This window comes from Odontesthes bonariensis, chromosome 5 (assembly GCF_027942865.1).
Source record: "Odontesthes bonariensis isolate fOdoBon6 chromosome 5, fOdoBon6.hap1, whole genome shotgun sequence".
Classification (NCBI taxonomy): Eukaryota; Metazoa; Chordata; class Actinopteri; order Atheriniformes; family Atherinopsidae; genus Odontesthes; species Odontesthes bonariensis.
Window position 1 is genome coordinate 26,845,667 of NC_134510.1, and position 25,622 is coordinate 26,871,288.

At 41.9% G+C, this 25,622-nt stretch overlaps 3 protein-coding genes across 6 annotated transcripts in view; 2 read left to right on the plus strand and 1 right to left on the minus strand.

The window, feature by feature from the left end:
* The window catches only part of ddr1 (discoidin domain receptor tyrosine kinase 1), a 51,715-nt gene extending 38,991 nt beyond the window's left edge, over positions 1 to 12,724 (plus strand). For 3 of the 4 annotated variants that reach the window (XM_075465853.1, XM_075465855.1, XM_075465854.1), the window contains 9 exons: positions 1,922 to 2,082; positions 2,486 to 2,687; positions 3,566 to 3,685; positions 5,814 to 6,115; positions 6,197 to 6,324; positions 8,127 to 8,324; positions 8,406 to 8,673; positions 8,970 to 9,119; positions 10,717 to 12,724. In XM_075465853.1, the coding sequence (XP_075321968.1) occupies positions 1,922 to 2,082; positions 2,486 to 2,687; positions 3,566 to 3,685; positions 5,814 to 6,115; positions 6,197 to 6,324; positions 8,127 to 8,324; positions 8,406 to 8,673; positions 8,970 to 9,119; positions 10,717 to 10,857 (1,670 nt within the window). In that variant the 3' untranslated portion in view covers positions 10,858 to 12,724. The remainder of the gene's footprint in view (positions 1 to 1,921; positions 2,083 to 2,485; positions 2,688 to 3,565; positions 3,686 to 5,813; positions 6,116 to 6,196; positions 6,325 to 8,126; positions 8,325 to 8,405; positions 8,674 to 8,969; positions 9,120 to 10,716) is intronic. The other variant, XM_075465856.1, reaches the window with a different exon arrangement.
* A 79-nt stretch (positions 12,725 to 12,803) lies between these two features.
* On the minus strand, positions 12,804 to 19,841 carry flot1b (flotillin 1b). Its single transcript, XM_075465858.1, has 13 exons — positions 19,726 to 19,841; positions 18,647 to 18,697; positions 18,166 to 18,241; positions 17,836 to 17,926; positions 17,370 to 17,513; positions 17,111 to 17,230; positions 16,334 to 16,429; positions 16,065 to 16,217; positions 15,736 to 15,917; positions 15,597 to 15,642; positions 15,354 to 15,491; positions 14,826 to 14,990; positions 12,804 to 14,745 (listed from the first exon to the last, which is right to left on the minus strand). The coding sequence occupies exons 2-13, from the start codon at positions 18,687 to 18,689 to the stop codon at positions 14,716 to 14,718; spliced, it is 1,284 nt and encodes a 427-aa protein (XP_075321973.1). The 5' UTR covers positions 18,690 to 18,697; positions 19,726 to 19,841; the 3' UTR covers positions 12,804 to 14,715.
* Positions 19,842 to 21,246: 1,405 nt separating this feature from the next.
* On the plus strand, positions 21,247 to 25,534 carry tubb5 (tubulin, beta 5). The gene is made up of 5 exons (XM_075465865.1): positions 21,247 to 21,385; positions 23,657 to 23,765; positions 23,991 to 24,101; positions 24,195 to 24,439; positions 24,554 to 25,534. The coding sequence occupies exons 1-5, from the start codon at positions 21,329 to 21,331 to the stop codon at positions 25,364 to 25,366; spliced, it is 1,335 nt and encodes a 444-aa protein (XP_075321980.1). The 5' UTR covers positions 21,247 to 21,328; the 3' UTR covers positions 25,367 to 25,534.
* The last annotated feature ends 88 nt before the right edge of the window (positions 25,535 to 25,622 follow it).

A 25,622-nucleotide genomic window follows, 5' to 3' on the forward strand; every position in this document is an offset into this window, starting at 1 on the left:
TAAAAGCTACTTTGATAAGTGTTCTAGTTAAAGGTATACCGAGGGTTTACTGTTTCAAACTTCAGAGCTTCAAACTTGGCCCCTCCTTCTCTTAATTCATAGTAATGCTATGTTCAGTGTACCTCAAGGTCGAGATCAACAAAACAAGTCCTTGTGTTTGCAGTCTAAGCAGCTTTTTTGGGAAAGCGCACCTGAGTTGGCATGCAGTAAATCCGGTTGCCACTGAATGCAGCATAATGAATCTAGTGTTTGAGTAAGCGACTGGCTTCAATGAAATGGGAAAAATAAATCTTCATTTACTGATTGTTTCACAGACATTGCGCTCCAAGGCAAGTCCACACCCTGCACAAACAACTTGTGAAAAGGCTGCATTAGTGGATTTAATTTGATTTTACTTAGTGGAGAGTGTGTGTGTGTGTGTGTGTGTGTGTGTGAGACATCGATTTGTACACATCGCCATTTGTCTAAAGTCGTCACATGCATGCTGTCATTGGCTGACGTCTACATACACTGTGTCCAAAGGTTTCAGCCCAGGAATTTCCCAAAGTAAAATAAGAAAAAACAAAGAAAATACGAGGAGAGGGCCATTTCTGCCTAAAAATACACCACCACTCACTGGTGATAGTTTGTGTTTAAAAAGATTGGACAGAGTTAAGCATGCTTTTTGTTCAGAGTGACTCAGAGGAGCTTAGAAGAAGCTTTATGGGAGGCACAAAGCTTGAAAAGGCTACAGTTTATAAGACCTGGCTGCTCATCGCTCAACACTGAGACTTTAGGTTTTCTGGTGGAGGAAATATGGGGCTGCTGCCTCTTTCCACAAGAGGGAAAGTTCAGCAAATATCCCAGTTAAGAAGACAACATGCAATCCTGAGAAGGTGAAAAAAACAAAAACAAGAGCAGCAGCAAGATACCTTTTAGAAATATTTGTAACTACTACAAGAAAAACACAGAATAAGAACACCAAGGGAGTCACTGCTCTATACAAAAATAGAATAGCGGCTCTAACCCTAACTCGTGTTTGCAAAAAACCCACCTGGATGCTTCTCAACATTTCAGCAAGAATATTTTGTGGAAAACAACAAACGTTTCAAGCTTTGGCAAATGTGGCACCGCACAAGCCGCTGCACTCAGTAAAAATCCTCACAGTTGTGAGAGTATGGTGGTTTTGGGCTTTTTTGTTGCCTCGTTACAGGAGAATATCAGGGCTGCTGTTTGTGACTCTGTCAAAAAGCACACGAGTAAATTGACAAGAGAAGATGAAGCTGAACACTGGTTTTTAAATTGCCAAATCAGAGCCCTGATCTTAAACCATTTTACATGCTGTGGCATGACCTAAAGAGGGCTGAAATACCAATGAACCAAAAAAGGTTTACATTCTAGTCGGTCGTCGCGCGGTTATGACGCTTCCAGTGACGACACTGATCGGCCAATCAGTGGAAGGCAGTCGGCTGACGTCACGTTTTAGTAACGCTTCGGCTCGCTTGGAATCAGGGCTTAGGTGATACCAAAAGTGTACCCGGTTGCAGGTACTGCATGCTAGTGGAAACACGCAAATAGCGCGCCAAGCTGTGCCGAGCTGAAGCAGTGGAAACAGTGTGGAAACGCGCCATTTGAGAGCTAAAGTCAAGAGTTCACATACATTCTTCAGCCTGTGCTGTGAGTGATTGATCAATGTGTTCAATAAAAACATGAAAAGTACAAGACTTTATATGCTCCTAGTCCAATCAGGTTGTGCTTGTCTATAATTTTGACTTTGATGAAGATTAGACCACATCTTATGAGTGATAAAGACAGAAATCCTGTTTTTTCCATTAAAAAAAAAAAATTGTCTTGCAACATTATACACATAACATCAGAGCCACAATTATCAGCTAGTTTCGGGCACTCACTAAACAGTTCATTCTCCATTTCCTTTCTCTAGGTCCAGAATTTGCTGCTGTTACTTCGAGGCTTCCGGAAGCCAAAGATGACAGCAGTGATACAGCTATTCTGATTGGCTGCCTGGTGGGCATCATCCTGCTGCTGCTGGCTGTGATAGCTGTCATTCTTTGGAGGCAGTACTGGAAGAAGATTCTGGGCAAGGTGGGTCCATACTAAGGTCGCATGCAATTACATGTTTATCAATCAATGGGGATTTTTCAGAGACAATGTGAAAGCCACTCCTTATAATCCATTGGTCTTGTTGTTGATATTTTCTTAATGGAGCTTGTTTCTACAGAATAATTGGTCTGAACTGAGAAATGTTTTGTTCTGTTAGCAGAACTGTCCCTTTTTAGCTCATTTTAAATGACTGAAAGTGTTCTCAGAGAACTGCCAGTCTTTTGGCAGAGAACCATCTGGATGTGCTTTGTGAATCCCTTTATATTTACTGCTAATCGTTCAAAGATGACAGTCTCTTTCAACAGTTTGCTCAAGCATCTTCTTGAGACACCCATCTGGTGCATTTATGTTACCTGTATTTGAGTGAAGCCTCTCGTCTTCCCAGGCCCAGGGCAGCCTGTCCAGCGATGAGCTCAGAGTTCACCTGTCAGTGCCCGCGGACAACGTGGTCATCAACAACACACACAGCTACTCGAGCCGCTATCAGCGCATACACACTTTTCCGGACGACCGCGACCATGACGGAGAGGGAGAGTATCAGGAGCCCAGCGCTCTGCTGCGGCCAAGAGATCACAGAGACAGCACAGGTACGTCATGAACACACATAACTGCACAGTGCATTAGCAGAAAGGTGGTCCACCTGTATGAATTAGTTCAGTGTTTCTGTTGCAGCTGAGTGGTTAAACTTTCTTGAATTTAATCTTGTAGCTTTATTCAGAACATGAATAGCGTGTTAGCATATGTAAAACATGCTAAATATATGGTGACGTTGATTGATGAGTCGTCTGCTGCACACAGCTGGCATAACATTAAAAGAAAATTGTGACCTTCCATCTGTACAGTATGCTCTCATGTATGCGGTTTGTTCAGATTTTTGTGTTTGCACGCCTTTGTTTGAGCTTCTGAAAATAGTTTTTCGCAATGGAAAATGCAGAAGAAAAAGCTAAAATCGTTTGGCGTGCAAATCAAGAAAGCAGCGGCATTATATTTTAGACCACGCCAGACAAAAGTAAATCACAGCAAACATCCTACAAAGAAGAATGCCTACATGAAGATGCACAGTGTCGAGGGAGCACAAAAGAGCTATTGTTCTGAGAAAGGGGAAGAAAAAGGAAGGAGGGAGGAGAAAAAGAGGAGTAAAGAAGGAAAGGCATTCCTTTACTTGCTTTGTGCCACAGGAGGTCGGCATGCCGTCTTTACTAGGCGCCTGTGTGAGTTTGAAATAACATGAGTTAACAAGCATTTGATCCACTGTGTTTTGTAATGTTTGGTTGTGGCCTGAATTCTGCTAACTTGCCCGTTCTGTTGTGTCCTCCCTTTTCATCTCCTGTATCAAAATGAATATGCTAACCATGTCATGCTAATGATAGTTATTCTGTTTTTTGTGTGTTTTATGATTTTCCGTATTGTGTCTGTGTGTACCCCACCTCGTTCCATACGTCTGTGCCTGTGTGTGCTCTCCCAGCCTTGCTGTTAAACAACCCAGCCTGTCACCTGCATCTACCAGATCACAGAAAAGGCTCCAGAGCCCTAAACCTTCCCAGTTCCACACGGGCTCAGGAGAAGAGCCTCAATGTGCCCCAGGGTAAGAGACCTTGGACTGGGCCAGCAGTCAGGAGGAGCTCCTGCCTCTACACCCACCTTGGGCTCTAAAGTGATTATTTATCATGTGAAATGTGGACGGATTGCCGCAAAACTTCTTTTGGTGGTTACTTTAGGGATACTTTTTCTTTATCTAGTGCCATCTTCAGCTAATAATTTCAGTCTGTCCAATACTCTTTACTTTGTGTTTTTTGGCTAAGATGGTAAACCGTGTAAACATGACTTCTTTAATAGCAGTAGTTATGCTTTTGTTACAGAAAGGTAACAAATTAGAAGAAAACCCTAATCCCTAGAGTTAGGAGATCTGGTGACTCTGCTATGCTCTGGGAGGCATTTTACTGGTACTATGGGTTAGGGTCAGGGTTTTTTTAAAGTCTCAGACGGTAAGCCTCCTCTCAGATAAAGTTTGGAATAAAGCCACCACACTCACTCCACCTTTTTGCTTAGTTTTGCTAAATTCCTGAATGCCTATAGGATCATGATTACCTTGCTTAATCCCAAACATTCTGAGCAAGCGAGCCAAGATAACCACATAATGCTGATGGACATAAATGCTCTGCCCTGGAATTTATTAGTTTCTGATTATGGGGGGAAATGCAGTTACATTACCCAAGAATTAATGTTTTGAGCTTGTCAACCACATCACAAATATGTTATTTTTATGATGGATGATATTTCCTCATTTGCATTCATTCAGCCTCCCTCAAATCAGTTTGGAGCCCCTCCTGGAAAGTCCTTCAGCCCACTTTAAGAACATCTGGTTTCGGTTGTTCTCACTGATCACCTTAATCCTGTGATGAAGCACTTTTATTCTCATGGGATTGGTTGTTTCCACTCATCCACTGGGCATAAATGATTTAATTAGTGGGATGTTTACCATGTGCTGTAGCCCTTCTCAGCTGAACATCTATCGAACATTTTGAAGCCATTTGTTCGATAGCGCTCTCTGTCATCATCATCATCAAAACACCAAATTAGGGAATGTCTTTTGGAGGAATGATGCCATTTATCCGGTAGAGTCCCCGTTACTTCCAGGATTGATGCTTAGGCTGTTCTGGGATCAGATGGTTGAGATTTTTCCTTTCATTTGTCGCTCATTTGTTAACAGTTAAAGCAGTCGTGTCTAACCTCATACAGCCACCACATGTCTTTAAGCTATTTTTATGAATATTTATAACGGCTTCATTTAAGAAAACTGTTTAATAGACAGTGTTATAATTCATTGGCTGTGGCTGTGTTTGGATTCATGCTGGATGGAAAGTTTCTTATTGTGTCCATTATTGTTTCAAAGGTAAAAAAAACTCGTTATTTAAAGTCCCAAACTCCAAACAAGCCCATGACTCATTTACTGCCTGAATCTCATGTGGCATTTGTGTTCGATGTTAAAAAAAAAAAAAAAAAAGTATCATCTTTTGCTAACTAACGGCTATTCTTAAAGTCTAGACCTCCGTTAAAACATTTAGGCTCATATTTGCAGATCTTGGCGGTGTCTGCCATTTCAGACCAGTTATATGTGAGATGTACATGCACATAAATGCATCCGTTATTTTTATTTCTCACAGGAAAACGGTAAAAGTTACTTTTGGGCAATCATGGTACATATTTTCAACGAGTCTGGCTTTTAGCTTTTCCCACCGTCTCAGAAATCTAAATGATACAATATAAAACCCACCACAGCAGGACACTATACTCTATATATAATGATGCAGGACTGTATAAATGAAGGGGATCCAGACCTACTCCAGTATGTGTCGATATTTCTGTTGGATGGCAGTTTCTCTGCATAATTTTTGCCTCAGCTCAGCATCCCAGTAGCACAAGACTTTCATCTTTTCTTCTACAATAATAAACAACCTTGTGCTGAGTCAGAACGGCTGAATCTGTCAAAAATATTTTTTTATTTTCTGTCTGTCTGGAACCGTACATTTGTACTATTCCTCCAAATCTTAACTATCCCTTTTATAACAAGCTGTCTGATTTATTTATTTTTTGTTGCATCGTCTTATTTTTGAATTTCTTCTCTGTCTTGTATCAATAGAGCGCTGTTTTCTGTTTCTTCTCAGTTATCTCATCCCTTCATCAGCCCTGTCTCCCCTTTCTTCTCTCTCCAGCTTGTGGTTTGGACTTGGACATTGAGAAGGGCTTTCCCCCAACGCATGATGAGCCTCCTCCGTACCCTGGGTCCCCCCCTTACCCGTCTCTGTCTCCACCCGTGTCTCCCCCCCTGCCTCCCAGCGTCCCCCACTATGCCGAGGCGGACATTGTGAGTCTGCAAGGTGTCAGTGGTAACAACACCTACGCAGTGCCTGCCTTGGCCTCTTCAAGCCCCGGTGCTGATGCCTCTCCGCTGCCAGAGCTGCCGCGCCACTGTCTCATCTTCAAGGAGAAGCTGGGGGAGGGACAGTTTGGGGAGGTGAGAACTGAGATGGCAGATAACGTGCGTGGGTGGAAGGGTGATTGTTCCTCAACAATGCCTGTTTGTTTTCCATGAAAGGTGCACCTGTGTGAAATCGAGAACCCTCAGGACCTTCCCACCTTGGAGTTCCCCTTTAATGTGAGGAAAGGTCGCCGTCTGCTGGTAGCTGTGAAGATACTGCGCCCAGACGCCTCCAAGAATGCCAGGTTTGTAACATCATATGCAGCTCAGCATGGACTCTGGCTTCAGCGTGGTTCACAGCTTTCTATTCTGTTCTGGCAGCTTACCTCCTCTTTCACACTTTCTCATGTGTTTACTGAACAGCAGCTTTTCCCACTCAAGGGGGTGTCTGAAATATCAAGGAGGATTTAGTAGAATTGAATAGATTATTTGTCATTTGCAAGCAGAAACTATTGGGGGGAAAAAATGCGACAGGTTCTCAGATTCCAGCTCCTTACATGCCACTCATGTGCAATGGTATAACTGTAAAATTAAAACATAGACTCATGGAAATATTGTAGTGCCAGAGCTCTTTGGGTTTTAGGCTCAAACAAACACATTAAAAACATAGTGAATGTCTTTTTATTTTTCATACATTTGAACCTTGAGCTAAATCTTTTGGACTAATCAGTTGTTTGACTTATGGGACGATTAATAAATGGATTTATTGATCATTTAAATGTGTATAACAAACAATTTGCAATGTGACAAATTTAAGGATTATAGCTTAATTGTATACTACAAGTATTTCAGGAGGTTTGTTATGATGAGAAGGTGCTATATCTCACAACACGATTCACTTAAAGGGTTTTAACGTCTTATATCAGGATCAGAGTTGGACGGATAAAGATCTCATCACAATTTAAGGTGGTATGGAACCTTTATAGAGAAACAGACTTCATTAAATGGTGAATTGCCTACGTTTGATATGTTTTCATCTTGTTGACATCTCAAAGTGGTTTAAGCCACATTCACCTATTCCCACACATTCTGACAGAACCTTTACAATGTATATGATTTTTATTCATCATATACATACTTGCATATTAAATAAATCAGGAGAAATGTGTTGCAGTATTTTGTCCAAATACTGGAGCTGGCAAAAACATAGTGATCTGATCTCTTTCATTGTTTTGGCAAAGGTTTTAATAATTAGATGCCTAATATTACCCAGAGCAATATTAAAACAACAGTATTAACAATATACAAAATCTATATTAAGTCACAAGAAAAGGAAAATAACACAGACTAGATGTTTCAGCGTTTCAGGGACAAGACTTCAAACTATTAGTCCCCTTTAGTTTTTTTAGACAGAAGACCTCTGCTAGAGGTCTGAAAGTACATGCAGCATATAACACAAAGAAGTGAGAGATCTAACATAAAGAGAAGTCATGAATGACCTTAAAGGCACTTAAAAAAAAAATCTTTTCTTAAAAACACTGGGAGCCAAGGTGTCTTAGCTCTGGATAAAACCTCTGCTGCTGAGTTCTGTTCAGTTTCAGGGTGATCGGCGGCTCTTTGATAAAACAGTGAAGCAGAACATGGATCTCCCATACTCTCACATTTTACAGCTGGTTTGGCTCTAATGAAAATGATGTTTCTCTGTAGTTTTCTAGATGTTTTCTCTTTTCACCGGCTGCTTGCTTACTTTGGCACTGTGGGTTTTTTCTCTGTGCAGATAAAATCAGCATGCACAGCTTTATGTTCTGGGAGAGGCGTCGCCCGTTTGATTGTGTGGTTGGTGGAAATTAGAGCTGTATAAACATATTGGCCTTCAAAACAAATCAATGAGAGCAAAGGTGCAAAAAGCTAGAACTTTGTCTCTTAAGGGAATCAACAGCCTCTTCACTTGACTCAGTAATGAAGTGTTGTGTTTACAAAAGGAAAGAGAGGGAACCCAGTCTCTCTGTGTTCTTCGTTCACCCTCTTACATTTAATCTCTTTTATGTCCAGAAGTGTTACATTCTGCAGTATATTTCAGTGTCACGATTCTTTCATTTTCTGGCAGGAATGACTTCCTGAAAGAGGTGAAGATTTTGTCTCGCCTGAAGGACCCCAACATCATCCGGTTGCTTGGAGTGTGTGTGAGCAATGACCCCCTCTGCATGGTCACTGAATACATGGAGTGTGGAGACTTGAACCAGTATCTGTCCCACCGAGCCCTGCTGGACAAAACTGGGCCTTCCAACAATACGCCAACCATCAGGTAACACATGCAGAGATAAAAATGTGCCCTCATGCTAACAGGTGTTCCTTGCATTTCACAAATGTCCCTATTGTCCCCCAGTTACCCTGCCCTGATCTCTATGGCCAGCCAAATCGCATCAGGAATGAAATTCCTCTCGTCTCTCAACTTTGTGCACCGGGACCTGGCGACTCGTAACTGTCTGGTCGGGGGCGAGAAGGGTGAGAGCGAAGAGGATCAAGGCGGTGAGCGTCACATCAAGATAGCCGACTTTGGCATGAGCAGAAACTTGTATGCTGGAGACTACTATAGGATCCAGGGCAGAGCTGTGCTGCCGATACGCTGGATGGCCTGGGAGTGCATACTCATGGTGAGAGGACAAAGATGTGTGTGTGCGATGGCTGCAATTTGTATATGACAAAAACAAAACAAAGAAAAAACAATGACTTTACTTGTACTGCAATTTCCTCACAAATCTACAATTGGAGAATTGTGCAAGTATGAACATTAAAATAAGACAAACGCATAAGTAATAATGCTCCCAAATGTGAAAGAAACTCATTAAGTGCATCATTTCCCACCAGCAGTCTGCCCTCTTATGATGCAGATAATCATTTTAATACTAATGGAAATTGTAACGATGAAGATGTTGGTGTGTATTCTCAGGGTAAATTCACAACAGCCAGCGATGTGTGGGCGTTCGGGGTCACTCTGTGGGAGATGCTGAGCGTTTGTCAGGAGCAGCCGTACTCCAACCTCACTGATGAACAAGTCATTGACAACGCTGGGGAGTTCTTCAGAGACCAGGGCAGACAGGTGCGTTAAACAGCCTGTTCAACATGCCTACAGTTCATCAATTTTAAACTTTTTTTAGGGATGTTTCACTTTTTGAAGACACAGTTCAGCCTCCACATACTGTATCATAATATATTTTCTCGCGAACAGAAGGTAACATGTAAGTTACTTTCAGAAGGAGAGCTGATGCTTGACACATAAAATGGAGACTGAACAGAAGGGGTGAGGAAAGTACTTTGTTTATTGTTAAAACCCAGCCAGCATTTATACAATAACACACTATAAATGGCAGAAGTGTCACACCAGGCACGCTTTATCCACACCATAACAGGTGCAGCCAATGAGGTCAATAAAAACAATGACGTCAATGCACCTTCCAAAGACTCCTGCCCCGCTGCAGAGGACACAGAGGGATTGTTTGTCACATTGCTAACTATCTTAGGCAATAATTAACTAACAGTTGATTACTCTATTTCTACACTGTCATCCCTGTCACCTCTGACAGAGCCTGACTAGTGGTTTTTCTTCTATGTAGCTCATTGTTAGCTTTGACGTTAGCTGTAATATTATATCCTCTTTTCTAAGTCGCTTTGGATAAAAGCATCTGCACAAACATAACATAACAGAAATGGTCTTTGTGTGCACAGTTCTGTACAGATGTTGTTTGTACACTTCCAGGTGATGATTCATGTGATGGTTTTCACCTTTAAGTATCAGCGAACCTGATACTCAGCCATGTTGATACTACAAAATGCAACGAGTGCCATCTACAGTGACCTAAAAGGTCTTTGGAGTTGAGTTGAGCTCTACAATACAGTGGAGAAGCACCACGCTCTGTTTTGCGTCACTGATTAGTTGAAACATTTCACAAACTCATCAGTGATTGTGTGGAAGTTCATAATATCAGGGGCCCTCTAGTGGCTGGTTTTGGGAACTCAGTCTATTAAAATGTTTATTAATGTTTAAAATGCAGCTGGGTGCTCACAACAGTTGCCTTTTGTCCATTTTCAGTATGTCGTCCACTTGCTGATTATATGTACAGTTTTATCCACCTAACTGCACACATCATGAAGTCTGTTGTGGAAGTTATTCAAAATAAAACCTACTCTAAATGTATACTGTGCATACACATTGTGAATAATATGTAACATTTAACTTATTGGCCTGAGATGGTTTTGATTGTATTTTATAGGTTTGTTCTGAGCGTAGCAGAGGCTTCAAACGTGTACATTTTTCTTCTTCTGATGTTGTTTTTATTTTATTTTTAATTTAGGTTTATATATTGAAATTTTAAAATCTGCATCTTAATGTTCCATCTGTGCCAAAGCCAATCTCTCAGCAAACATGTCGTGCATCACTTGAGTGTTTGAAACTCTCTGAATTAAAGCGAAACACATGCTTTTTAATGACCACACTCAGTTAAGCAGTAATCTAGAAACTAAGAAGACTTCTTGAAGTCGTGTTTATTTAAAACGGGGGACAGAATTCATTGGACCATCTGTTTTTTTTTCTCTCCTATTTACATGTGAGGATTTAAATCGAGTGTTTTTTCGGTGTATTTTGAAGAAGGTGCATTAGTCTCCGCCTCTGAAGACCTTTGTCTGTTTCCCTCTGTCAGGTGTACCTGAATAAGCCGGCTGTGTGTCCCCAGGGCCTCTACGAGCTCATGTTGAGCTGCTGGAATAGAGACTGCAAGCTCCGCCCATCTTTTGCCAACATCCACTCCTTTCTTACCGAGGACGCCATGAACATGGTGTAAAGAGAGAGCAAGACGAAAACAAGAGGGAGAAAAGAAACTTGTGCTCATGCATCCGTGCCGCAGTAGGGAGGTGTGGTGGAGGGCGCACTCACGGGGAGAGTGGGTTGCTCGCTTTGTTGTATTTTGTACTTTTTGGAGGGGGGGTGGGGCTGAGACGCCGCTGGTTCGGTTTTATTTCCACTTCAGACCCCACAGACAAAACCTTAACCCCTGCTTTTGATAGGTAAACAGTCTGAGCTATTTTGTGGTTGGTGGTGGGTGCAGTCGGCGTAGGAACTTTCTCGCTTCTCAGATACTTTACACTCAGAGAGTTTGTGTGACTGGTGATTCAGTGCTGTAGAGTTAATGACACGGGAACCTTAATCGGAGAAGATTCTGTGTTCATCATAGACCAGAAAACGATTTTAAAGTTCGACTTTTCTTGCTCATCATCTTAAATGCAGGCTAACAGGTGAAGAGGCACCTTGTGAACTTCACTAAACACACAAACTTTGAACTGAACAGCTGTTGTCTAGGGGATTGTCTTTGTATTTAAAGCCTATTTCACATACTGTAATTCAGTAAGAATACTCCCAGTTGCTGCCCCACTTCTTACCACCTTTGTTTATCTCAGCCCCATATCCCTACACAGTGACACAGCTCCATTTTTTTGGGGGGGACGAATGTGAAATGATGCGGACCAGACAACACCAGCCCCCTTTTTCTACAAATGCAATTTGTGTTAATTTTGTCATCAACCAACTCCCATCTGAATCAAAGAGTCCAAGAAGCATCACAACTCCATCTTTGAGAGAAAAGGGCTGTAAACGTTGTGCCAAACGAACTTCTCCAACCTCAGAAAAAGGACACGGAGGAGAAGAGCCTGCAGCTTTGGATGCGATGTTTTCACAGCAATGAGACGATACTGGCAGGTGAGGCGTTGGATGGGACATCTTCACGGGTTCCTGCTCGGATGTTTTGGTTCGGATGTTCTTTATTTTTTATTTTACCCCCCTTTATCTAGCTGTGACTCAGTCACAACGGATAGATGTAAAATTCCAGCTGCACTTTAAACCCTATATTCATATCCGTGATGAAACTCTTCTCCACGATGGGCCTGAATGTTGATTCCAGTTCTACGAATTTCACTTTCAACAGTTTTTAAGACATTTGCCGAAGGAACACATCATGCAGTACATCGCTGATTAGAGACCAAGTCTGCAAACCTTTGACATGACATTGCCAAACCATCAGATGTAAAATATTGTTAGAATAAAATGGAATGGCTTTCCGAAATCATTTACAGCACATGACAACCTTTTTGTTCAGAAACTCTGTGCGGGGAGGTGTTACTCACCCGATATCCTCTTCGAGCATCCAAATGCATCGATTTGGTTTTAAAAACAATGTGGCTTTGTTCAAATGGGGAACTCTTGAGATTTAGTGTGAAAGTCAACACGAATCTGCATTGTCCAAAGTTTGTGCATCAAGCTGACTGCAGTAGTCACTGCTTCTACCTTACTGACTGTAAATCACTTCTACGATGAGCACAAGAACAAAGTAACACCTTAAAGATGTCGGGTTGTGCCATTTGACTCATTTTTGATACACTGTAGTTCAGTTAAACCCATTTTTATACATATTTACTGTATGTACTTAAGACTCTCTTTGGTGTCTGATTTCGTCCCTTTCGTGTCTTTGAATCTGAACACAACAGTATGTAAATATTTTCAGGACAGAATTACACCTTCCTTTACTAATATATGGAGAACTCCGGTTAAATTTTGGGTCTTTTGTCTCTCTGTAGAATGCTTGCTACCTTGATGCTGTTACTCATCGTGTTGTCTATTTTTGTAGATGTTTTAATAAAGTTAACCTTTTCAAATAATCCAAGCGTGCGTTACATTTCAATTGGACTGATGAGCTGACGGGGAAAACAAACAAAAAAAAAAAAACAGATCAAAAGGTTGTTTTCAGTTAATAAAACATTTTTATTGTCAGTTTACTACAGATACATTTCCAATATTTACTTCAAGCACCTTCACACTACACAGGAGCAACTCTATATTAACAAAAAGAAGTCATGCAACAAATGTTTCTCAAATATTTGTCACAAGAACATATAAAAGAGGTTCAGACTAGTTTGGCTTTCATCTACAGCCGTCATTCAAGACGACCTAATGGCTTGAGAGTTACTGGGCATGAGGAAGTTTTCCCTGACGGAGTTTCTAACGTGTTCGACTGCAGAAGTCGGCTTGATCGAGGAGTTTTAACCAGGCACTTGGCGGTAACAAAATGCATAATAAGGCTTAGCAGATTGAAAGCTTTGGATAGTTGGTCTGAAAAAGAACACATTACTATTCACTAGAGGTACTCTCTGTTCCTATTACATGTCAACTACAACTACAAGTGCTGCTTTACGAGAGCAAAAATCAGCCAATAGCTAAAAAATAATCAGCATCTGATTAACAAAGAAAATCAGTACAACAGAAAGGGGGGAAAAAAAACAAAAAAAAATCTGTCTCGTGATTTTAGACTTGAGCAAGACAGTTAGTAAGTTAGTTATATAGTGATGGTCCTCCTTTACTGATAACATAAAAATCCAATACTATGACATTGTTGCAAAGAAACATCAACATTGCTCTTTCCACCATGAAGATACTTCAGTTACATTAAACAGGAAAACCTCAAGACTTGTTCCCATCAACCAGTTCCTCCTTCGATTTTTCAGCACAAACTGCTTAATCTGATGACAGCCAATGTAGTCGCTTAACACAAACCCCTTCACCTCTCTCTATTTTTATAACAGACCAGTGGACAAAGAAATCAGACATAAAAGCTCAGTAAAGGAAAAATGAGGATGACGGTAACAGTATCTCCACACACAAGAAAAGAAAGCGATTGTGTGATAAAAGGGCTAAATCTGGGGGCCAAACGTATGACGTGGACGGGTTTAATCTTTGAATTTAAGAAAAAGAGAGTTTCAGACTCCTCAGACTGACGGCTTGCACCACCACTAAAGGAGCAGAGAATAGAATTTAGTGACATTAGTGGAAAAGTTGCACACTGCAGCCAACTAAATATCTCACTTTCCTCTTCCCTTGCAAGCACACTGAAGCAGCTATGAAGCAAGTTAAAATCGTGGGATCTGGTTTTTCTGTAGCACAAGAAGTGGAAGAGGACTTAAAGAGGATTAAAAACACAGTCACGGATATTATACTGCATTTCTGCAAATAGATCCCACTAAATCCTTTACAATGAATGTTAAAAAGGGAACGTTGGATATACATGTTAGTGATTTCAGTGTACGTGTAGCAGCAGGCTCCAGCGGGGCTACCTGAATTTGCTTTGCATTACTTCATGAATTGAAAGGCACAGAAAAAGCTGAACTACGGGTGTAAAATTTCCTCTTTAAAAGGGACGGCCAGGTGACCCAGTTCCTTTCGCACAGATAATGAGGATGGTCACAATAATCAAGTCCAAATTTGCATACAGAAAATCAAGTATAACATCACAAAGACAGGAGCTCATACTTTAACTTGAACTCCGAGTTAAAGTGGGCCGTCTCTTTAGTCTCGTACAAAAAGTAAAAGCAGGCTTGTTGGTTGTTGTTTCCGTGCAGCCGTTTTTGTGGTGACTGACAGCAGAGGGCACAGATTAGGAACAGAAATAAAAACCACATGAAAGGGGAAGAAAACTCTGAACCTTTACACGTGGAGGAGGAGCTCAAGTGAAACACATGCATGCACACACACAGTGAAACAGGACTATGGCGGCGCTGAGTCAACACAGTGGTTAAAGGCATAAGAAGAAGACGTGGAGCTCTCGGTCTAGACGTGGTCGACTCCTCTGACGATTACTTAAAAACCCTGATTCTTCTTAATGAACTCGGGTGACCTTTCCAGTAACCTGTGAGAAATTTACGATAATCAACACCTGCAGTTGGTTCAGTCTGGTACATTATCCGTCACTCACATACTCCAGCGTACCTGCGAGATGTCGACTCCAGTGAGCTTCTCCACTGCCGCCGGCAGCCGGGTCATGATGTCAAGTACCTCTCCGGCGAGTTTGGCCGCTCCCACCTCTGCGCCGCCGCTGGAGACCATGGTGACCTTGTTGGCCTCAGACAGCGGCTTGCTGATCTCTTCTGCCATCTGCAGAAAGAACGGGAGATTTCAAAAATGTTTAAGCCGAAAAACGTCAAAACGTTGTTGGGTTTGAAGGGCAAAAGAGTAACGTGAGATTTTTATTTCTCAACAATGTGTTCCTGAACTGAGAAAGAAACCCAGTGTGATATTAGAGGCCTCAAAACTACAATTAGGAAAAGCAAGAGTTAGAAATGGCTTTACGGCTATAATTTCAACGGGAACAAGAGTGAATTTGTTTAACTGTGTACAGCTGAGTTAAGGTCAAATTTTATTTATATTAATGTCTTGCAGTTATGACCAAAGGAAAAAGATTAATGTCCTAAGAACATGTGTTCAGGCAGTTTATCATCGTCATTATTTCAAACAGACCAGTGGCAGCTTCTCCAGCAGCATGTCCAACATGGCTCCCTCCTTGTACTGATTGAAGGCCTCGGCCTTTTTGACCATCTGCTCGGCCTCAGCACGGCCCTTGGCCTCCAGAGCAAAAGCTTCTGCTTCGCCCTTCATCTGCATGAACGAGAACACAGCCCAGTTAAGAACCCAGAAAAAGTGGAAATAGATGCGACACAATGAAAACGGTGTCAGAAGTAGAGAGACAGCGGCAGCTCTCACCCTGATGGACTGGGCCTCGGCCTCGGCCTCCATGATGAGCTGCAGGCTGCAGGAGAGAAGAGAAATCGGACATTTCTTCTAGTCATTTATCCCTCATCAGAACTACACAAAAGAAGTGACACGGAGCTCTGGCACTTACCGCTGCGCCTCAGCCAACTTCTCCAGTCGGTATCTCTCAGCCTCTGCGGGCTTCTTCACTATTGCCTCCAGCTCCATCTCTTTGCGGATGATCTCCTGCTCCTGCAGAGCAATCTGCTGTGCACGCTCCACAACCTGAACCTGCATCGTCTCCTCCTCAATACGCTGCTTGGTCTTGGCCACCTGAGGACGTGGATTTTTTTAAACACAGTTATCAAACCATCTCCACTTATGAGGTGCACCAGGCAAATTAAAATGATCGATAGTGTAACTAAAACACAGTCAACTGAAAACCCATCGCACACGCCATGACCTGGCTTAGGACTTCACCTGTAGCTGGTAGGCCATCTCTGACTCCGCCTTCTTGGAGTTGACCTCAGTGTCATATGTTGCTTTCTTCAGCTCGTAGTCTCTCTGGGCTTTTGCCATTTCAATCTCATTCTTGTACTGAGCGGACACCTTCTCTTGCATTGCATGAGCCTCCTGTAAACAGACAGTAGCAGGACAGAAACTGAAAATTAGGTACTTCTTTTCAACATGTTCTTCTCTTTGTTTTTAAATACAGACATTTGTTTAGTTTCAGTTCTATATTTATTTACCCTCATAACAGCATCACGTTTGTACTGAGCTTCTCCGATCCTGGCATCTTTCTGCACTTGGGCTGTTCGGGCTTTACCCAGTGAGTGAAGGTAGTCCTGCAGGGGACACAGAAAGCGAGGGAAACCGTGAGAACCAACAAGAAAAGCATCGGTTAGAATTTACACGATGGATAACACGACAGCAAAGCTCCCCTCATGAGACGGAGACATGGTGCAGACATGGTGTGGAAATTAAATGCTGGAGTTGGGTTACTACGAGGGGGCGGACCTGCTAATTACATTACCGTAACAAGCCTCGGTGACCTTGTCCAACAGAATGTGACTCCTACAACTAGACAGACTAAATGCTCCAGCAGTGGTAAGAAGATGTGTGGAGGACAGAACAACATGTGTCACTAATGAGTGATTGCAAAGCTGCACCCAGTGGAATCCCAAAGTGAGGCAACTCGGTTTGAATAGTAAAGAGGGGGGTAGTACATTAGACCAACCAAAACAAGAGATGGTCTGGTTACCACAGAAGCACTTAGGCCTAATTTATCTCTATTTGAAAGGGATGGTGGGAGTCAGCTGAGTCAGAGACAGTCAATATCAATCACTTTAGAATATTACTGTCATAAAGGAAACCATGCAGCACTAAAAGCTTTCATGCAATAAGATGAGTCATACAACAGATATCTGCAGCTCTCCTGGCTTTGGTGAGCTGCTCTCACCATCAGGGTTTTGTCATTTGTATTATTCTTGAATCAAACAGACGTCTCGATAGGACGGATAACGTACCTGATCATCATGAACATCTTTGAGCGTGTAGCTGACAACGCCAATGCCCATGTTGACCAGGTCAGAGGATGCCACTTTAAAGACCTGTTCAGAGAACTTCTTACGGTCCTGGTAGATCTCCTGCATACCAAGCAAGACAGATATATTTTCACATCACAGTTACTGCAAACCGTACAACACATAATCAAAAAACCCACTGAACCATCTTGTGCAGGAATGATCAAGATAAAAACACATTCGTTGAGGTTACAACACAGACCTCTACAGTCAAATGGGCGATGATGGCTCTCTGGTGTCCCTCCAGTGTCTCCAGAGCAATCTGAGCAATCTCACTCTGAGACTTTCCCATGAACATCTGACAGGCGGTGGCCAACATTTCCTTGTTTTGGCCCTGGATCTTCACCTGGAATAAAAAATAATTATAATTATAAGTGGAACATGATCATGACAATGATTCAAAACAGGGAAAATGAAGCATGATAGAATATCTAATTTCATGGTAAAATGTCTGAGTGCTACTACAGTCATTCTTTATCTTTATTCTTTATCAAAAAACAAGAAACAGCCAATTTCTTTAAAAGGAGGCTGACCCTTCCCCTGTGGTCTAGTATCCCTACAAATCATTTTCAATCAACTCAAATTCATCTTGTCCCAATGTGCACTGATTTTAGGGCAATTCTGTAAAAACCTAAAGGAATTTCAGCCACACAGTTGTCAGAGCATACCTGTGCAATCCCAGTAACAGAGATAGGGACACCGTGGCGAGTGTACACTTTGTCACTCTTCACATTTAGAGTCAGGGTGTTCAGTGTAATTCTGGGAATAACAGAGGGGATAGCATGGATTAGAGAGCAAGAAAGACAAAGCAGAGCAGAAGCGACACCGTGGAAGCCAAGAAAAGCGACCCAGTGATTGTTACAGCACGCATTTACTTGTTAGCCCTGCAAATTAGAGATGCTGGCTCTTTCATGAACAAACACACTGAACAGCACACCTATCATGTTATCATTTTATGCACAAAACAAGATAGAAATAGAGTTGGAGAATGGGTTCACCTCTGGAGCTGCTGAATACAGGGGAAGACAAACACTCTTCCACCAGCAATCATAAGCGGTGGAGAGCGGCCAAAGCCTGGAGGGAAAGAGGAGGGGCAAACACTTAACATAAACATTACCGGTACACTCACTGTCAGTAATACAACTGCCTACTTTCAGAGCAAATAGGTCTAGTTAAACTTGCAACCCCATATAACACTGTGACTGATGCACTTCATTCATGACGACATGTTATAGCAAGATGGAAAATTCTTTGTTTGCTCCTAGCTGACGGTGCGTGTTGCCCAATCACGTGAACACGTGACATAATACTCACAGGACACACTATTTCCTGTTTATTGTACATAAAATTTCACCATAAGACCAATAAGATGTCTGCCGTGACCTCCTGAACAACTCCGGGGCGTTTCATTACCCTTAGGAATATTCAGTTTTTCTAAACATCCCGCTTTATTTTAATAAACAATCATGCATCCATTACCAGACACCACCATGGCTTCATTGGGTCCACATGTGTAAAACATCTTGATTCCTGATGAGACACCAAAAGAAAGAAAAAAAAAACAGATAAATGTGAGATGGAGTAACAGGAGAAGAAAGTTTTAATATTCAAATCTGGTTTAGTTTAATTTTACTTCTAATGCTTAATTTTTTAGTGAGATATTGGATCGTTTTTTACATTTCTGAAATAATACCATATGATTAGAGTCAAGGGGTAAAAAAAAAAAGTCTATTTGGTATAATGGTGTTGTTATCAACTCCTCTGAGATGTGGCTCCACATTTTGTAAGAGATTAGGAGGCAAAAAGCCCCTCTTTTGTTCTCCGAACAACCGCTTTAATATTAAATGATTTTCCGAAAAGCTTGCAGTATTCCTGTTGTGTTGTGTAAAGCCTCATCTTAAAAGTAACAAGAACCATGGGCTTTAAGACACATGTAAAGGAAAATGGAGCACAATTAATTCCCCCTAAAATGAAGTGCGGTGAAAGCACAACGTTAAATTAAAAGGAAGCATCTCAAAACAAAACATTCAGTGAACCTACTGGGTTATTTCTTTAAATCACTGTTACTTGTACTGCACCTAACACTATTTTTGAGATGACAAATGAAAGATTGTCATGAAAGATGAAAATAATCTCAAACACTACTTCAATACCATTAAGTTTATGTCGATAACATAAACTGGAGCTGTCACATGTCAGCGTTAATAATTTGAGCCAAGTTTATGTGGGCGAGAACCTCGCGGCTCCTCCCTCGACCAATAATCCTTACAACCTTTCCTCCATGTTGATTTTCAACAAAACAAATCACATCTACACTCAAATAATGACAGACCTTAAATGTTAGATGTACAGCTATAAGCTAAGAAAGCTAACTTAATGGCAACCGCAAGCTAGCAGTTAAAAGGTAGCGTGATAGAGGTGTCTCACTACGCCTGTAGAAAAAAAAAAAAAAAAAGCAACAGAGAGCGGTTTACAATTACAACTTAGCGATTTAACACATCGAACCGACTGTTCTCATCTAATCTGCCCAATATCCAGTCAGTAAAATAAGCACAAACCTTTTTAGAATAACTTGAGGTTGGTTTCACGTTGCTACGTCAGGTTGTTTAAACCGTTGGCCGACAGTCGGAATTGCAAAAATGTCCGTGTAGAGATAGAGAGAGGGGGGGGTGCTCGATGACCACGCCCATCTTTATTACATCAGTGTCATCATAACATGTCTGCCGCCATCTAGCGGTGGATATAATTACTGTAACCCCACCATTGTCATGTAATCTGTGCATCACCACCCTGAATTTGACAACATAAAACGATGCTTCCATCAGTTTTATTGCATAACCCCTTTGATAAGCACACTAATGTCATATTGCTTATAATTAAACTGGATTTCTGCATTTCAGCTGTGTCCACTGAGTGTAATTTTCTAAGATACCTTATTTAAGCTGTTTGAGGTGGTATGAAAAATGTTGACTTGTACTGACTTTGATTTCTCTCATAGGCCCAAGGCAGCAGTCACCCGCTGACTGAGCATAGTCTACCACCCTCCCCATGTTTGACCTTAAATACTTACATAATAATGTCTCCTCTTTATTTGTACAGTGAATGTATGATTTTGAAACAAGGACACAGATGGAGAGAAAAACAAAAGCTTAAAACAAATAAAAAGCAGGTTTATAATGATGTTTTTTTTTTCTAGGTTCATATTGGGATTACTCATCTCGGATAACGCTTTTTGTGAATAATTGAGGAACAAAATAAGCTAACACAAATCGAAGTAACCAAGTAAATTTGAGCTTATGTGAAATATGTAAGTAAAATGGGCATTAGTGTGCACAACCAGACTTTGTAGAGGTGCATTGCATGATAAATCAAGAATTTTGAATTTGGATAAGATTGTTGCAAATGAACAGCTGCAGAGTTTGATTTATTTGCTGAAATCCTCTCTTGAAACTGTAATGTGTTTATGTTACAGCCTGGATTTGTTCCTGTTTTCCACACTGTCTGATGAGAATCATTAGCAGAGACCTGGCTTTCCACTCACACATCCCATTGTGTGCTGTTATAGTTTGGCATTGTTTATTCTTAGTGAATATGCATGTATACACAGACAAATACATGGTCCATTTGCAGATGAGGAGTTAGTTTGATATGATCATTCTCAACCTCTTCATACGATTTTTTTCTCCACACCCCTTTTGATGAAGTGCCACAGCAACCTGAGGGGCGTGAGTGGGATCTGAGCAGACTGACCCCATTTTATCCCAGCAACACATTCAATTTTTTGCCATCTGTTTCCTCTTCAGAGATGAACATAGTGATGATTAGTCATAGCTGAGGCAATGAAAACAGCTGTAATGCATCTTACTGGGTATTTCTGGACACCAGCTGGTAAATTTCTGGTCAATCTCTCCTCTTAATTTCCTCTCCCAGAGCTGCAGCAGGGTCGCTCCTCCCCCCTCTCGGTCCTCTCAGCCAATCAACGTGTGCAGCAGCTGGGTCTGGGTGTGTGCCACACCCCCCGCCCGGCCCCATCCTCGTTCTGGAAACCCTCCAACGTTATAAAGCCTTTGTCCGGCATGCTCCTTACAAAGTTGCACTCTCCTCCTCGTGCTCATCTGGTACAGTTCTTTAACTCTTCGCTGTTAAACGTCCGCATCCATAATGAGGGAAATTGTGCACATCCAGGCCGGTCAGTGCGGTAACCAGATTGGTGCCAAGGTAAGATGATGATATATTAGAAATTTGTGTCACTTTTCTTTTAGAAAGGATAGTTTTCTTAGTCACATTTTAGATTTCTTAGAGGGTTAAATCGAATTATTTCAGCTGATTATATATGAAGACAAAGGACACGTACAATAAAGTATTAAAAGATAAATCAAAAATGCTTATTTGATCGAATACATTGTAAATCATCGCGCAGTCTTTGTGATTTTTTTTTTTTTTTTGATTGAATCTTCATTCAATCTACACTGCGGTAACTAGTGGGTGGGTGTGGAACGGCAGACTGTGCATAGACATAACGGTATATCGGGGCTCTTGTGTCTCGACGGGTTTTGTTCACACAGCACTGGGCGTGTCTGCGTCCCAACACTATGCATTCAGCTGAGCTCAAGACATTGTCTGAGGAAAAAAACTGAAAGAAAGTTGGTACAAATCTGTCTATTCTTTATTCCCTGAGTCTTTCTTTGTCTCGCACAGGCTGATATGTGTGGTATTTCAGACAATGAGTCGAAGCTGGGATGACAGGCCTGGCTATTTTTTTCCACCTCCCAGATGTCTGATGGATCAATTGCCCATATCGATTAGATTATAATTCTGCAGGCTGTAGAGGCAGACTGCAGTTTAGGCTGTTGAGAAAGCAGAGGAGCTGTAGAAGGGTGTGGCGTGAATAATTGGTAAAGAAAAAGTCATTTCTCCCTTTAACAAAGGTTGACTTCAAATCTCTTCTGTGCTTTCAGAATTAGAATGATCTAATTTAATGTGTACTTTAAAATTGTAAATAATTTCTTACATTTTACATACGTTTTTACATATCCACAAGAGCAAATCTGCATATTGTCTATAGAGCCTACAATGAATCAATACAACACACACCCTGACCTACACCAACAATTGCAGTCTGCAACAATAGGTCTTTGTGGCCCATCATTATCACTGTCTTCTTTGATTTCACAACTAATCATTTGCTACACACAGCATGTATTCAGGAAGAACCGCATAACCTGCTATTAAAATTTACAGACAACACTGACAATGGTACATATGTCAGAGGATGCATCATTATTGTCATGATGCTCTACTGGCAGAGATGGTCGTGTCCTTGAAAGCTGGGCCTTTCTTTGTAATCAATGTCTTTCCACCCTAACCCTAACCAAATTACAAGTAGGGTGGGGGAGGAATGGAGGAAACAGCTGATGCACAGTGGGTGAAGTCATTGGATCCTCAATTGACTTAATTAGCAAATGTTGGTAATATCTTGGTAGGATTATTGTGGCAAATGTGCACAATATATGCTTATTATAGACTTTTAATAGCCTTTGTCGTAAATGGGCAGTTATAGTTAATAGAGCACATTTCCATTCCTTTGTCTTTGTACTTCATTTTCTGCCTTTGTGTTTGCCTAATATGATGTTAAAATAACAACTGGTGGCCTGGCAAAGACGATCCCTGTTCGCTTCCATTCCCTCAGGACTCATTACCTCAGACGTCCAGTGAATATGATTGACAGAAATGCTGAACAGCTGCATTGTAGTGAATTGGGTCAGGGTGTGGCATCACTTTCCTGCTTATTGTCCTCATTCTTTCACTTTGATTTTCAGTCTTTTCGCCCTCATATTAAGGTCATTTTTGTTTGACATGCTCCGTTTTAAATGTCATGATCTGTGGTCCACATTTGACTCCCAATCTCTTGAGTATTTGTCTGCAAAAAGACAGCTAATCCAGATTACTGTTAATCCTCCTATTGCTGCTGTTTGCAAAAAAATGTCTAAATTGGATAAAACAAGAGAAATATGGGCATACAAAATGATAGCCTGCACTATGGGACTGGGTTTGATACAAACACACCCTTAAAGATCTGTGCACCCTTTAAAGAGAGTGAACATGACTTGAATACAGACGAGAAGACACTCGGTGTCAGCAGCGTAGTGGGACTGCCTGCAAATTAAGTTTATTTTCACTTGGGCCTGGGGAGGGATCTGTAGCTCTTTTGTGCTACCTCCTTGCATTTTACATATGAAAGAAGTTCTTTTTGCAAAGTCATCAGTTGGCAACCATTGAAATATTCACAGCTGCGCTGCAGGAAACGAGTAAAGATGAGGTTTGCTGAAAAGGGGAAAAACTCCTGCATTATCCATCAAAATACTAAAATGTAAACCCACTGCTGTTTTCCTCATTTTATGTTTCCAGTCCCATAAACTACGTGGCTTATGGGTAGATGCGTTCCTTCGTTCCTTCTGTCATGTGATATCTTCCATTTTGTGTCTGCAGTTCTGGGAAGTAATCAGCGATGAGCACGGCATTGATCCCACAGGGACTTACCACGGAGACAGTGACCTGCAGCTGGACAGGATCAGTGTGTACTACAATGAGGCCACAGGTAAGAGCTCTTTAAAGCAGATGTGACCACAGATAAGGTTATATTGTATGACCATTTCATTCAAATGCAATGAACATACTACATTCTGTTGTGTCCTGTCATGCATGGACCTTTTCACATTTTATTCTTGATTGTTTTTCGGTGCATCATGAAGCTTGTGTGTTCTCTCTCAGCTTTTCTCTCTTCTTTTTTTTCCTTTCCTCGTTTATTCTCTTTCTCATGTAGGAGGTAAATACGTGCCTCGGGCCATTCTCGTGGATTTGGAGCCTGGTACCATGGACTCCGTGAGGTCTGGGCCCTTTGGGCAGATCTTCAGACCTGACAACTTTGTATTTGGTGGGTGCAATAAAGACTCATGTTATATGCAATAAAAGCTCTTATGAACAGGAGAAAAGAATAGCTAACCTTGATATCCCATCATTCCCGCAGGTCAGAGCGGTGCTGGTAACAATTGGGCCAAGGGTCACTACACAGAAGGGGCTGAGTTGGTGGACTCGGTCCTGGATGTGGTCCGTAAGGAGTCTGAGAGCTGCGACTGCCTGCAGGGCTTCCAGCTCACCCATTCTCTTGGCGGTGGAACGGGATCTGGGATGGGAACCCTGCTCATCAGCAAGATTCGCGAGGAGTACCCCGACCGTATCATGAACACCTTCAGTGTGGTGCCTTCCCCCAAGGTAAATGATCCACTTGAGAGCTCATGGACATTTTTAGTTTCAGTTTTAGTTTCTTTTGCTACAGGTTCCTTTGGTTAGATCGTGAAACTGAATAAAGGCTGTGTGTGTTCACAGGTTTCAGACACAGTGGTTGAGCCATACAATGCCACCCTGTCAGTCCACCAACTTGTTGAGAACACAGATGAAACTTACTGCATTGACAACGAGGCTCTCTATGACATTTGCTTCCGCACTCTGAAACTGACCACACCCACCTACGGAGACCTTAACCATCTGGTGTCCGCCACCATGAGCGGCGTCACCACCTGCCTGAGGTTCCCCGGTCAGCTCAACGCTGATCTCCGCAAACTGGCTGTCAACATGGTGCCTTTCCCTCGTTTGCACTTCTTCATGCCTGGCTTCGCTCCCCTGACCAGCAGGGGCAGCCAGCAGTATCGTGCCCTCACAGTTCCCGAGCTCACCCAGCAAGTGTTCGATGCCAAGAATATGATGGCAGCATGCGACCCTCGTCACGGCCGCTATCTGACAGTCGCAGCTGTGTTCCGCGGCCGCATGTCCATGAAGGAGGTTGACGAGCAGATGCTGAACGTGCAGAACAAGAACAGCAGCTACTTCGTTGAATGGATCCCCAACAACGTTAAGACCGCCGTTTGTGACATTCCACCCCGTGGCCTCAAGATGGCTGTCACTTTCATTGGCAACAGCACAGCCATCCAAGAGCTGTTTAAGCGCATCTCTGAGCAGTTTACAGCCATGTTCCGGCGTAAGGCCTTCTTGCATTGGTACACAGGTGAAGGTATGGATGAGATGGAGTTCACTGAGGCAGAGAGCAACATGAATGACCTGGTGTCTGAGTACCAGCAGTACCAGGATGCCACTGCGGAGGAGGAGGGTGAATTTGAGGAGGAGGCTGACGACGATGCTTGAATATCAAACTGTGAAGGTCAAGAAATCAATGCCAAAACAAAAACATTAAAGGAAAAATACACAAGTAACCACTAAACCAAGATAGTGTCAAGAACATTGTTAGAGTCAAACTTTAGCTTTCAGTAGATATCCACTGTCATTTAATACAAATAAAGTTGTCAAAGGAAACCTGTTTAAGTCTCATTTGTACAATGAAACTTGCACCCATGTCAAGGATAAGACAGTGGTGGCGGTATTAGAAGCAATAAGTTATAAA